A 15163-nucleotide genomic window follows, 5' to 3' on the forward strand; every position below is an offset into this window, starting at 1 on the left:
ATCTTTCATTGAAGGTTTCACCTCTTCTGTTCTGTTAGTGTGTGGATGTGTGAGGAGTCATTGCCACCTCTGCTTTTCATTTACTGGTTTCCTCCGAAGCCTCCATCCAATCATCCCTGTCACTTCAAACACTGCTCTGGTTGTATTTTGAAAGTCTATTGCCAGGAAACCATTAGACCACCATGCGACTTCTTCCCGAGGGCTCCATTGTGTCTTTATCATCTCAATGCAATCATGCTCAGCACATTGCTTGCTGTATGATGTGGTATCTGATTTATCTCGAGAAGTGGAAGGATTACATGGCGTTGCCCTGCAGATAGAGATGATCGTGTGCTTGTTTGTGGCCTGTATTCTAACTTTGTAGATGATCTAGCATATAGTTGTCAATTCATCTTGTTTTAATTGGTTGGTTTTAGTGTTTTTTTTTTATATAGCTTTGAATGAGAAAATGTGTCGCACTACCTTCAGAATAATCTTGGACAGAGTTATGTTTTGTCACTTAGTACGAATGTGGACACCAGGAAATCACTTGTTATGAACCAAGACCACAAGCTTGATTGATGGTTTTTCCAATCCTCACCCCCAGTTGTCATCCAGAAGTCTGGAAACTAAATATTGTGTAAGACTGTACGTGTGTGCATGGGAAGATCGTGATTCGAGATTGCTGGCAGGTTTCTCACTACACACTGGTAACATTAAACTGTGCAGGAACACCTCCTCCCCGCGTTATTTGCAGGATGAATCAGAAGAATGTTACTCCAGGATTCTCGGAGCAGGCGGTCACATGGACTTCAGTGAGGTTGAATTTCCTGCCAAACCCCACCCCCCCACAACCCCCACCACCACCCCACAACCCCCACCAACTCAAAACCAATTCCACAGCCTGCTGAGTACCCGCTTAAATGGTGAGGAAGCATTAAATTGAACTTGGATTGCTCCTCTAAAGAAGCAGCTTAAAAGGCCTGCATGTCTTTATCCTTACCTGTGAAATTATTCAGTGTCAGTGAGCAATAACCTGTCACATATTTCAGTGTGCATTTGTCATTGTAGTGAAACAGCCAGTCAAAGGTGGGTTGGTGCTTTTGAGTGAGTCAGGCCCAATAAAATGAAGAGAAGGTTTGTTTCCCGTTTTTAGTGCACTGCCTTTATCTACATGTACAACAATAAAAGTGTCACAGCTCTTGTTTTAGATTGCGTTCGTCATATTTGGTTCACTACACTCGATAGTAGGAATCAATTTTCACATTGACTCGACAGCTATTAAGAAGTGTTCAAGTGAACTTCGCATTTTCTGGCACAGGAAGTGAATCAGAGTTGTGCATGTGTTTCCTCACCTTTCAGTAAGTTTCCCCATCAGCTGCAGATCAGCAGCTTCTCTGTTCCTCAGTCATGTGTGCGTGAGCTGCAGTGAGATCGGGTCATGGTGAGCATGTGTGCGTGTGTGTGAGGCTCTGAGTAACCGATGGTGACGCAACTTTGCTTCTATAGTGGCTTCTGTGTGTGGCTGCCATCAGTGTGATTCGGTGGCACCAGTTTGTGACCCTGCACTGTTTTCAGTCTGTGACAATAGGTCATTTATTTATTTTTGTTCCGTTTTTTGTCCTCAGATGAACAGAAAAGTGAAGAGATCAGGCCAAATTTAGGATAACACAATTGTCACGGACTTGTCTATTTCCTTGTTTACAACCTGTTTTCAAAGGAGTTGGTGTGCTGTTACTTCTGGCACGGCGATATGCCACGATGTCACTGACGTCTTTGTAAAAAACAGGAATCTGAGTTGTCGTGTTGGTGAGATTTCAGTCAAAGGTTACTGACTCTGTTTGCCAGTGTGATTTCCATTAGGGAGAGAAAAACAGTTTGATTAGATTGGTCGTTGCAGGGAACAGAGTCGGTCTGATGTTATTTTTTTGGACGCTTGCCCCCACTTTGTGCCTGTTGCTGGTCCGTCGCACAAATATAGAGGGAAGCCATATTTTTTCTTTAAAGACTTTATTATTGAAAAATTAAAGTATAAAGAAGAAGTACATTCATTGTAACAATATATTTCTTGGCAGTTTATCAGTAAGACGGTCAATAATTTAAATAATAATAATAATAATTTATTTATTTCGAGCTCAAGCAGGAAAAAAGAATGGCGATCACACATTGTGGTGTACTTAAATGTGAAGAATGAACTACTCCTCCTAACAGATGGCTGAGAGCCAACTCGTAAATAAAGTGGAAAGAAAGTAAGAATATACTATGCTAATAGCATGCAGCTCTTGTAACACAGATGGCCATTATCACAATGTGTTTTACAATAATGACTCGTGCACGTTAAGTGCCTCAGATGCAGAATTAAATTGAGAGATGTATTGCTGTGATGTAAGTCATTTTTGTTTGTGTTCAAAACAAGACGTTTGAGAACATCATAATTTCTAGGTTTTGGTAAACACTGATCAATATTTTCTGACAACTTACAAATCAAACGAATACTTGGTTAATCGAGAAAATAATCGACAGATGAATCGATAATGAAAACAACCGTTCGGTTCGGCTCTATTGTGCAGATAATGCTGACATATGTAAAATGTTTTACCATCATCGCTGACGTATTTTCACAAAGCAACATTTCATCAAACGTCAAAGGTTAAGCACCAGAGGGGACACAGATGAAAGCAAGCATGACCATGAGAACATTTCCAGTGTCTTTGCTACAGCATAGGTTTGCAGTGACCTAATCCCTGCAACAAAGAGACCCTGTGAATCTCACATTGTCTGCTGGAAAAGATGGGAAAACCTTTCCAGAGCACGATATCCTCCCTGTTATCCAATTGTTTTTCTTCTCTGGGGTTACGCTGGCCCACAGCGCTGAGGTGACCTGCCTCTTCCACTGTGCTGAGAACAGAGTGCTCCAATGAAGCCAGTTAGCAGCCAACACGCCATATCATTGTAGTGCTCTCTCGGCCTGTAGTACCCGTCTGGCCCAACAGACTGCAAACTATGAGATTGTTTGATAATTAAAAACAACGTTAGTTCACAGGCAGGGCTGTCGGTATCAAACTACAGTGCTTTTGTGTTATCAGCTGGGTGTCCGAATTGTACAATCACAAACGTTTTCTCATTCAGTATAAAAGCAGGGATGAGCTCATTCCCCAATGGAGAGGAGGAACAGTAGTCCTCATGGAGACAAAACCTGGTCCTAAAGAGACTCATTTCTGAGGGACTGGTTAAGTTTAGGGCTAAGATATGAATTGTGGTTCAGATTCAGGTTAAGTATTAACTGGTTATGAATGGAAATCAATGCAGTGTCTTAAAAAGAATAGCTGTGCAAACCCCAGCCCTAGTGGTATGTGGGTTCACCTGCTGTCTGGGAACAGTTCATCCTGAACGTTTGTCAGACTTTATTTTTTTTGTTAATTCAAACATGTCTGAACTTGTCATGGTAGTCGGTGTGTTTTAATCACTGCCTGTATCCACCCTTTTATGTCAAGTGCTTTCTACAGTACATGCAGTGTTATGTCACCTGCCTCCTCTTGGCAGAGGCAGTCGCTGAAGGCTGTGCGCTCAATAGTGATGACTCTGCAGCTGAGGCACGCTGCAGCTAATGCACTTTGTGTGAGCTAAGCATTTATAGCTCATGGGACCGCAAGGCTTTGGTTGCTTACTGTTTGACTCACAAACATCTATTGATTGATGTCTTCAACGAAAATGTTTTCCACTTGAGTGTTTAAGTTCTTTTAGTTGACGGGCTCGACGGGCACTCGTTGTATTGCAACACTCAATGACGGCATAATATATCCTCTCAAATGATGGAGTTGGGAATATGATTATTTGCGGTTAACCCACAATCAGATGAGGTCCTCGTTCAGCTCCGCATCAAGAATTCAGAGATGCGTCACATGTCCTTACACCAAGACTGACAAGGGTTGAAACATGTTCACCCCAATATTTACATTTAAGGATGGACATTTTTCTGAATTGGTTACATTTGCAGTTGGCAGAATCACTAGAAAATAAGTTGCTTGTTGAGTTTCATCTACAGAACTTTGTCTGACAAATTTGTGTCATACACAATGCATAGCCATTTACTTTATTTTCCAATATTGTTTGAGACTGTTGTCTCTTTCTTTGAGGTTTCTTTGCTGTGTAGGCAGTTGCTGCCTGTGTTTTGCCATGCAGAGCAGTTTAGTAGAGCAGCCACTAGGAGCGACCTCTTTCTCTAAACTGCCTTCTGATTTGTCAAAGTCTCCCAGGGCTGTAAGCCTATAATTTCCCTAAAGATAAAGTATATGTTTGTTTGCATTAATATCCATAAACACTCAACTTTTGATAATAACCTTATTTCTAATGAATTGTGATCTTACAGAACAGAAATGCCATGCATTAATATGGCAGTTACAGAAACCAAAAAGCAGACATACAGTATGTGAATCTGTTCTCCCTACTCCAAACTGGACTGCATTTTCTTTTTCCTTGCAAGTCTATCCTCAAATGACCATGGGTCTGGTACTGCTGAAGTGATGGATTCTCTGCCAGCATTACCTCAGCTCCCCTGCTTTCAGAGCACACACACACACACACAAACACACACATACACACACACACACACACACACACACACAAAGAGCGAGAAACGGAGAGAGCATCCCTTTGAGGGCTACATACCAGCAGTTTTGTGCATATTGGATATGCATTACGTTGACCTAATCTATTTCTCCTCTGACTATCGATGTCATTAAGATATTAAGTATCACTATAAATTTCAAAAATAGCTGCAAAGTCAGAGCAGCGGTAGTTTATTGTCACTGCATTGAGTTTATTCTCTTCAGACTTTTTTCCTCACACCTCGCAGACACTGTTTACATTCAGTGAAAATGAAATTAATCGTGTGTCTCATGCCTCATCCCATTTCCAAGCTTTTCCATTTTTCAGCATCTGAAGCTAATTTAGTGTGAGTGTGATCAATGAAAATGCATTTGAGCTGATGTAAAGTTTCAACTCATTTCCACAGGGTTTAGCAGACTGTGAGTGCTTCGTACCATTCTGATTAACTTTGTCTCTCTCGTGTTTTTTCCCCCCCTAACAGAAAGAGATTCAGGCCATGAGCCAGTGTCACCACCCCAACATCGTGTCCTATTACACCTCGTTTGTGGTAAAGGATGAACTCTGGCTGGTCATGAAGCTGCTCAGTGGTGGTACGTAAATGCTCTATTGGTTGTCTTGATTCTTGAAGTGAAAAAGGGTTTAATCATATGCTAATGAAAACTAAATAATACAAAGAGTCATCAGAGAACAATCAGGAGGTTGACGTGGGTCCAGAATGCTTTGGTCAGACCCCCTTGTGATGAGTTATGGGCATCGGGAGGAGCCGGTCCACTTGCTATCGATGATGTTAAGAGTGATTGCGGGGAATGCGACAGCGCTGATCCTCACTGTGTCCTGTGTGAGCTTCTGCTCTTTCCGGGCTTTAACATAGTAGAGTGCAGGAGTTAATGACAGGGCAGAGGTAATAACAGCCCACAGGCTGGCGTCATGGCATCCATCTGGTAGTGCTGCAATTAACAAGTGAGAGGAGCACGATGAGGAGACCACAATGGAGGTAAAAGACCTCCAAAATGCAACAGTTGCACCTCCTTCTGATTGTGTTGTTCATTCTAATTTTGCCAGATATTTGACATAAGAGGAACCGCGGCCTCCTGTAACTCATTTGTCAAGTAACGTCATCTCTTTACAAAGAGGCAAGACACGTTTTATTTGCATCCTGTGCATCCTGCTTTTAGTCTCACACAGTTAATTGAACGAGCACAAGTGTACACATGATACAACCACACACTTAACATTTGCACTCTCCCATGTTCTCACGGCCTCTGTCTCTGTGTAAACAGCGTCCCACTGCAGAGAGTGCACAGGTGGCATGCCTGGCTCTCAGTACACTGAAGTCACAAGCTGCTTGGCAGCCACCTTGCAGCTGGGCCCAGGGCACAGTGCCCGCCAAGCGATGCTTGAGCGGGCAGCGAGCCGCGCAGCAGGAGTGGACGCCACTTAAGATGGCCTCCGTCTTCCCTCTTATCCTAGTTAAACAGAGGCCCTTGATGTTGAGTTTTATTGTGTAGAGTAATTGAATGATGGCCATGGTAATGTCTGGCGTGGAGACAAAGCTCAAATGAGGTCAGGTTTATAGACCATCACGCCACAGGGCAGAGTTTACCAGCCCCGAAGAAGGCCAGCTCCAGTCTGCTCGTCTGGTTTGATGGAGCGTAAGAAATCCTTCCACACTGCAACTGGTATCTTTTGCTTTCACAAGAGTCATACCAGCTCACTGGTCAATGTGACTAAGGCCTTAATGACATTTATATAGTGATAAGTTTTGTAAATAAAGTGCCAACCGATGAGGCAGCCGAGTAATTAATGTCTGCAGGTCTCATTCCTTAACAATGACCCATGAGAGTCGGTATAGAGAGCTGAGTCTTCCCAAAGCCGCCTTTGAACAGTTGCGTCTTATGAAAGACCATGTGTCACTCAGCAAGTGACAAACCTATGAGATGACGCCTCTGTTTTTGTACGAGTTCTTGGTCTTATGTCACTTCTGAATGTTGGTATTTCCCCCGGCTGTTTTACCGGCTTAGGGCACTTACAAATGGTATGTTCCACTGGCAGACACCACAGTTCACTAGCACATTATTAGCAAGCTAGAGGTTCATATACCCCAGGGTAGACTTCCACACGTGTCTGATTTATGTCTAAATAATGTGTGTATATATTGCATTGGTAGGGTTGGGTTTCTGAAACACATTGGATGTTATTTGGAGTCATTGGCCTTGTGCAGTTGTTTATCACTGCCTACCTTCTCCCTAGTCTCACACATACTGCTGAAGAAGAGATGATAGCGAGACGTTTACAATGAGTAACGGAAAAATGGCAGACAAAGCGCAATCAATACTTTTCCGTTGTTGATCTACAGACGATGACCTTTGGTGGCAGTGCTTTGATGAGAGGGCCAGTGGGATGTACTTGCATTATTATTATTATATACCCTCCTTTTGCTAGACCTTCCAGACTTGCCAGCCCTTGCTTTAAGCATCTATGGGGTGTGATGGAATAATTGTCCTTGGAGGTCTACAGGATTTGAAAGATATAATGCTTGGTCACTGATATGACAGGGTACCTTCAGCAGGTTAGATCTGTCATATTGGCATGACATAATATTATTTTTAATGTCATGGTGTATAGGTTATGACATGTGGGATCTTGAGCGTTTTAGTGTCAAGTTGTCATTGAAGCTCTGGAACCACATTTGCACATTATTACCAATTGCTAATATATTTGCTAGTGCCTTTTTGGGCCCAAACATTCCACTTCTCAGTGTCTTTGACTTCACATCATATGCTTGTAGTTCTGTTTTTCACCCAGCTGAGTAAGACTTGGTCTTTGATCAACTCATTCAAGGCCAAACCTGTAGAGCTTAGCTCTGCACGCTGTAGGCACGGCACTTTTCAGGAAATTCCTGTTCTGAATGTGACATGTGAACAACTGTTCATTAGAGGACTTCACGTTGAAGAGACATCCACTGAGACCAACAGGGAGAGAATATGAGTCACGCCAAAGCAAGCAGAGGAATGTCCTGGGAGATTTATGTGCAGTCTTTCCTGACCTGCAGTCGCTGCTGCTGAGCTCAGTTGATTGCCACCTGAATTTACTTTGTCGTGTTTGTAGCCAGGTGATTTGTCACATCATGCTGAGGCCCCCCCAAAAAAACTGACAGGAACTTCTGAAAAGTATCTTCATTTTCCGAGAATCAATACCATGAAATTCTATCATGCGGAATTACCTTTCGTTCACTTCTGTTTAAATGTACGTTCCCTAAAAGAATTATTAACATATTTAAGGTTTTGATGAACACAACAATCCCTCTTCACACCTTTGGTTTTGCTCCACCCATGTCTTGTCACAGCCCCACCCTCTTGTTTCCATCTCCTTCTTTTCTTGGCATTCCCCATTGTCCTTTAACACAGTTGGCAACAGCTCTCATCACCTTCACTCGCATCCCCCTCCCACCTCCTCCTTCCTTTGCTCCCTCAGTCTGGAGCCTCCCAGTAAAGTAAAATAAAATAAAATACGTTTACAGGAGAGTTATATCCCTGACTTGAACGGTGTAATCGAGAAATCCCGAGAAAGAGCGCTTAATGTAGCACTCATTTGAAAGAACGGTTTGACATTTTCGTGAGTGTTCGTATGCTCCACAGCAGTCTGCTGTCAAGAATACATTTATTCCCTCTTGATATGGAGTCTCACTCTAAGCCTTGAACTATCACCGTTCAAACTAAAGCCAACAGGTGTCACTTGCCGTACACTTCAGTCTTTCACATGCAAAGTGAACCTCTGGATTGTTAACATGTCAGTCAGTGTCAGCATGTTGAAATAGCCTAATGAGGCATGAAGAGCTCAATCGGGTGAATTTGAAAGAGGCTGACAAGGCTGGCATTTAGTCATCTTCCAAAGCCTGCATCATGCTGAGTGTGTGATGGCACTTGAGGAGCTTTTTCCTCCAGTGCCATCTCATCTTAAAGGAGCCTCATCAGTGTATAATTTGAAGTAAATGATAAATGGTACACTATTTGTCTTGCTTTACCCTTTTTTTTTTTTTTTTTTACCTGTATTTTTCTAGCCTCTTAGAATAGTAGTTTATCTTTTCGCAGGAGAAATGTTTTAGCTGAGATTTTCTGAACAAGAAAGCTGCACTTTTGTATGGATTTAACAAATGATGTAAACTATATTTAATAATGATTATCATTACTTGGATAGGACCAAGCTAGACATGTTATCATGGAGCAAGACCCTTTCATAACAGAGTGAGCAAGAATTAGGTCTAACACATTAGCCAACACTTCATCCTCTAATCACTTCATTTGTTGGTCCATTAGGACTGCAGCTCCCGTGTAATTGGGACTTGGCTCCTTTTTAGTGGCTTTCTGAGCACTCTTCTCATTGTCACCTGTCACTTCTTGTCACTTCTTGTCACTTCTTCTCCTCCCTCCAGCTATCTCAGACAAGCAGGTGAACATCAGACCAAGTGTAGAAGCACTGAGAGAGGAGGGAACGGAACAGAGGAGAAGGAAAATCAAGCTCGCCCTTTCTCATTGAGCTTCAAAGCGCTGTCACATCAGAGAGCCGAGGCTACACACTGTCCTCCTGCTTCTTCCCCATTCACTCATTCACATATGCATCACTATCTCTCGCATGCTGCTTTTCCTGCCTTGTCTCCTCTTTGAACAGGTTTGTCTCCTGTCCTCACTGCTGAATCGCATTTTCTACTGTCACTGCACGAAGAACTCGTTGAACCCACCTTCTCTCTCTCTCTCTCCCTTCCTTCTCTGCCTCGACTCTCTGCAATAACACTGTCTCGTCTCAGGTGGCCTCTCTGGGTAATGCACCAAGTGCTCAGCGGAGTGCTGTAGGCGAAGATATTCTGAAGTGAAGACGCAAATAAATATCTTTACACCCTTAGCTTGGCACGGTTGCTAAAAGACAATCAATTAAAGTTGCGATTGGCATTTTCAAGACCTCGAAAAAGGCTATTTCCAGCTTTTGTTCACAAGTTCTGGCCACTGGGTCTGTCTGTCTGTCTGTGTGTGTGAGCAACAAGAGAGGAAGGGTCAGATAGACAGTGTGGCAGGCGGTGTGATGTTTGTGCTTGTGTGTCACTGCAGCACAATAAAGCTTGTCAGGCAAGTGGCATTCTATTTGCTTCTCTCCTTTGTTCCCATTCACCAGTGTCACCCAATCTTCTGTCGTGCCCAATGCAAATACTGAACCTCTTTTCACACAGAGATTCTTTATTCTTTGGACAGTCGCACAAAGGAAATCATACACTGGCAGCATTTTGACTTTTCATCCGTAGCACTCCTTTATTCGCCAGGAGCCAGATTGAGGGAGACATGGTGACCTTTTTTTTTTTTTTTTGGCCCAGGTCGGTTAACAGAGCCACACAAGTTCTCCATTCACTGATGACAAAAACAGTTTGACCATTAGCCCCTAAAGTAGACCTGCACACTTATCTGTACTGCAGCTCTGTACTAACTTAGGAAAGCTTTGAGTGCAGATACACACACACACACACACACACGGTATACAGTCCCAATGTATCTCCTAGCACTGTTGAGCCCAGTTTGTATTTGTGTGTTTGACTGCAGGCAGGGAGAGACACCGTAACGATGATGTCATCGAGAGTCATATCCCATTGCGGCACTGTAAACAGCAAATAATGAAATGATTCTGGCAGTCACCATGGTGACTTTAACTGGCCATGTTATCTGATTAACCAGCTGTGAGCTTCACATCTGAATGGAATTTGTGTAAATGAAAAACTTAAAACAAAAAAGTCCAGAAAACCTGTTCTCCTGCTCCTCTCATATTGCTGTCCTAAAACATAGACTGCACAACAAGGACAGCTTTACCCTTTAAAGAGTGTGTGTAGTGATGATTGTTCTAAATCCTTCCCTTTGTTGTGCCATGGCCAAATTGAAAGGTTATGATGATGTTTATGGATAAGCGATTTAAAGCAGCTGAATCATTCGTTTTCCCCCCCTTCAGTTAGATTCATCTTTGAGCTTGGACTGCTTGTGGGAAAAAGTCTTGTATATCCACATCCATCTAATTTATCCAAACAATATACAATTATACAGGAATTATGTCGAGTGAATGTCTGCCAATCCACCAGGAAGTATGTGTTTTCATAAAGACATTTGGTTTAGAGGAGGGTAAACGATTGATATTGGCCAGGCTGACTCAAAGTGACTCTCTCAGTGATGTGAGAGCTTGATCAAAAATCAAGACCAGAAGCTTAAGGAGTCTGACTGCTGCATAGTTGGAGTGTTATTCTATGTTCACAATCATGATGATGATTTCAAGAAAGAAACATTAAGAAACACTTCTCAAGTACCCTTTTATTTCTCTTGCCAGGCTCCGTGCTGGACGTGATCAAGCATATCATCTCCCGAGGTGAACACAAGACGGGCGTCCTGGACGAGGCCAGCATAGCCACCGTGTTGAAAGACGTGCTTGAAGGCCTGGAGTATCTACACAAGAACGGACAGATCCACAGGTAACGAGGCTTGTTGTCCTCCACTCTGGTTGCCGTAATAAAACTGACACAGGACCTTTCGTGACTGTGAAGCACGCAGGCTTTTTTTAGGTTTCACCTTCAGCGTTTATGGAGCGGAAATGTGTAACTTTGTGTATTTTGTCAGTATTGCAGTAATAACACAGACCACATGCCTGATTGCTGTAGATTAAATTTACTTAGTGATTAGTGTCATTGCTTTTTAATACACAGACACAAACAACACTGTTATTTTCAGAACTATTGACAACATGGTTAAAGCAACACAATGTAGGATTTCGACACTCAAGCAATGCCTCCAAGGTCTTTTTGATATTACATCGACTTGTTGGCTATTTATGGCTTGTAAACAAATGCATGTGTAACACGACATATATTTAACAGACAATACTGTTCCCCAACAGTACGGGGGACCCCGAGAGCAAATCCTACAGTATGTTACTTTAAATTATGAGAATAAATGTTTTATTAGTTAGTGAATATGTATTTGGTGCTTGACTATTTTAGTTAGTTAGTTGGTTAGTTAGTTAGTTGCAGGCTCGGCATCATTGACAGCTCACTGTCATTCCCTTGTGAAATAATTAAAGTCAAAGGGAGATATATACATGCAATATGAATTTAGTTTTATATCACTTCTGAATTGAAACACATTCAATATTTATTTGCTTGTTTTCTGGTCTCAATTTGTTCCAATAGCTAAATACCTTAGCCACAATAGGCACAAAGAAATGTGTAAATTAGGTTTTCTCACCTTGGATCAGCATAACAGGCTCACAGATTTGAGCGGTGAAACCTATGGACCAAATAAGTCCGTATGTTATGGAACAATTCCAGTGGCTTTTGAACTTTTGACTCTTTTTTTGTTTTAATGAATTGACCCTCTGCCCTTAAGGCTTTGATGTTGTCCTACACACACCCACATACATTGTTTAGTAGAACTTCAGCAGGTATAAATCAGGGAAATATTTATGGCAGAGTATGGGTGTGAATCCAAGTAGGACACAAATCACCCGAGCACTTTATTCTCCACAGCAGACAGCAGTTGATGTTCAAGGCAAATGAATGTCATTATTCCTGCTGATACCTCATGTTTCTTGTTGCTTTTGCCGTACAGTTGTTTTGGTTGCAGTGTCTGAGTAACAACAAAGTTGCCACATCATGGTCTTTCTGTTCCTACCTTAGAAGTAGCTATCTCTTGAATTGAGATTAGCCTTTAAATATCAGATGAGTTTGGGGTGTTTATTTATAGGTTGCTTCCACTTTCTCTTTTTTTCTTGATATCTTTTTCAGATATCAAAACAATAATCACACCAGTGAATTAATTCTAGCTGTGAATATAGTTGTCTTGAGAGGTTTGTTTTCTCTGATTGATTGTCCTGAACTTCTAATCAAAGCACTGTATGTAGCACAAATATTGTCAGTTAATGGATGGGAGCACTCTAATGTGCACCTTATCCTTACGTGGCATCTATCATCTTGGTTTTGTTTTCCATTTTACTTTACTTTACTTTGACGAATATATGAATACAGATACAATCTGTAGCCAGCCAGTGGCAATTTCAGACAGCCTCTTCCACTCCACTAAAGGTCAGCACTATCAGTGGGATCTGTAAAGAGACGAGTTATGCAGACTTCACCAATTAAGCTGCGACAAGTGCTCCAGAAGAAGAAGAAGCACTAATGATATGTTTATGGTTTACCACTAAAGAAGGCTTCTAAATGAAACACATTTATTATCTTTATCGTTACAAGAGGTCAATACACAGTGGATTTTTAAAGGCTGGTGTAATAATGATAGTTTGAAGCATGAATAGCCGATAGATAACTAATCAGCTTACCCATTCCTTCTGGCAAAAGAACATAAAAAAATAATATTAACATTATCATTATTGTGTATCTATTACCACAAGGTGATGACAGCAGTAAGTTTTTGTCAAGTGGACTGCATGTGTATTCGCAGATGATGAAACTTACAATGTTCCTTGAATGCACCTCTAAGCTCCATGCCCTGTGACCTACACATTACTCACACTAGCAGGCTGCATCGTTTCATTTGATGGAGACTTTGAACAGTTATTTTTCTGATTAATCACTAGAAAGAAACCATATGTACACTTACAAAAAATGGCTCTTAAATGAGCAAATGTAGCCAGACTTGCCTCTAACCAGCCATGGATGGGTCAGCTGATGTCGATAAAATGTCATATTGGAGCCGATTCGGCTAAAACGATTGGTCGACCCCTGACTATTACATAACATAAACCCCCAGCTTTAAGTCAGAAACGGCTGCAAGACATCTGTAAATAGTATTACCACATACCACTTCAGAGCTGATAATCTTCAAAAGTTACTTTGATGTATATAAGTGGAATGTGTCAATGGCAGGTTTTGCATGCTGCAGGAAATGTGAAGCTGAAAGTTCCCCTTCTAAGACCTGGCTTAGTCCCTGTTACAATGAACCCAGTCAACACACTGACTGTTGAAGCCATCACACTACCTCCTCTGTATTTAATATTCATCACTCAGTTTTTCATATGCCTCCTGTTTTTCTCCCACTGGCAAACAAACACACAGCCTGGAATAGGCTACATGTGTAAATAATGCATTGGTTTTTGGCTTGGTTAAGTGCTGAGCAGCTTTCTGAATAGCGTGCCAATGAGAAAACACAGAGAGGCTTGATTGAAGACTCGAGGCTTGTAAGAGGGATGTATTGTCATCGGTCATGTAAATGGAGCTGAGAGACAATGCTATTATCGGCTCATTAACCTTCTAATTAAAACTGCTTTATCCAAAAGAAACTTTAAATGAGAATTGGAACTAGATAATGAAGAATAAACACTATTTGTATTACTGCATCAATTAAAAGTACATGTCTGCCACAGCATTTAAGTGTCCACTTCCAGCATATTGTTGACAGGGTTATCTGTCAGTGCCAGAGAGAGGTAAATGATTATTCTTAGGTTAATGTGCCTATAGCTCTGCTGCCTGTTGAATAACAAGGTATTTCCTTCATCACGTTTGTCCAACCACATTTTCTAAGGTGTGACCTAAGAGAGAAAAGTGAGCACTAAAAATCAATGACATGCTGAGCTGGGGGGAGGCTGAGGTCAGTTAAAACTTGTTTTGCGTATATGGCTCTGTGCGTTTCGTCCGTGTAAGCTGGATCATATGAGTCGGAGCCTCCGGGGCAGGGGCGATGGAGATCAGTCAAGTGGGTGAAGACAAGTTGGGAGAGAAAAAATGCATCACATGACACGTTCCATCCAGCCCAGGATGGCAGGAAAGCAATTAGAGTCTTGCAGTTTGAGCTGTAGACTTGAGCGGAGACATTTACCACAAGACGGCAAACTGCTCCACCTCCACGTTCACAGCGTCTTGGAAAATCCGTGATTCAAAGGTGACACCAGTCCTCTAAGTTGAGCAGCAGGTAGTTACGATCCACATGACGGAGAAGAATACTGGTCTCTCCTTGGTTTTGTCAGTTGAATCTTGTAAAATCTCCAATGTTAATAATTAGAAAGTGAATCAAAATCATGTGGCATGCTCCCACTCATTTTGAAACCTAATATCTTCTTCTGAGGGTAAATTACTTTTTTCCATGTGTTTTAATAATAATCAGATAATGGCTTCGGTTATGCTTCTGCTGAGAGGCAATTGTTGTGGATTAAAAGAAAATGGGAAATAAAACGCTTGGTAAAGGGATGACAGTGCAATTCAGCAGTATGGAAAAAGCAAAGTATAGAAACGGAGTGAAGATATTTCTGTGGTCAGAGGGGGCATGGTTAAAAGGGACAAAGTATTTCTTCTCTCTACAGGGCGTCTCAATAAACCCTCTTTTACGGCCCTTTTAGAGGCACCGTGAGCCTGGCACCAGGATGTGATGTCACAGGAGGTGACTTGGTGGTGGTGCAGCTAAAAGGTGCGAGGGCTGCCAGATGAGAATGCTAAATCTCCTAGACAGTTTCATAGCCTGCCTATTCCCACCTGGCTACTGCCTGGATATCATTTCAGCTGGTCATAAATATAAAGGGATCACAGGTGTCGTTTAAATTTAATGAATTT

The 15163-nt window shown here is 41.9% G+C and overlaps 1 protein-coding gene across 2 annotated transcripts in view; it reads left to right on the plus strand.

Annotated features, from left to right (window-relative positions):
• Positions 1–15163, plus strand: part of oxsr1b (oxidative stress responsive kinase 1b) — a 35902-nt gene that overhangs the window by 8314 nt on the left and 12425 nt on the right. For both annotated transcript variants that reach the window (XM_058635028.1, XM_058635035.1), the window contains exons 3-4: positions 5069–5177; positions 10942–11083. In XM_058635028.1, coding sequence (XP_058491011.1) covers positions 5069–5177; positions 10942–11083 — 251 coding nt within the window. The remainder of the gene's footprint in view (positions 1–5068; positions 5178–10941; positions 11084–15163) is intronic.

The sequence above is a fragment of the Solea solea genome, chromosome 1 (genome assembly GCF_958295425.1).
Source record: "Solea solea chromosome 1, fSolSol10.1, whole genome shotgun sequence".
NCBI classification, from domain to species: Eukaryota; Metazoa; Chordata; class Actinopteri; order Pleuronectiformes; family Soleidae; genus Solea; species Solea solea.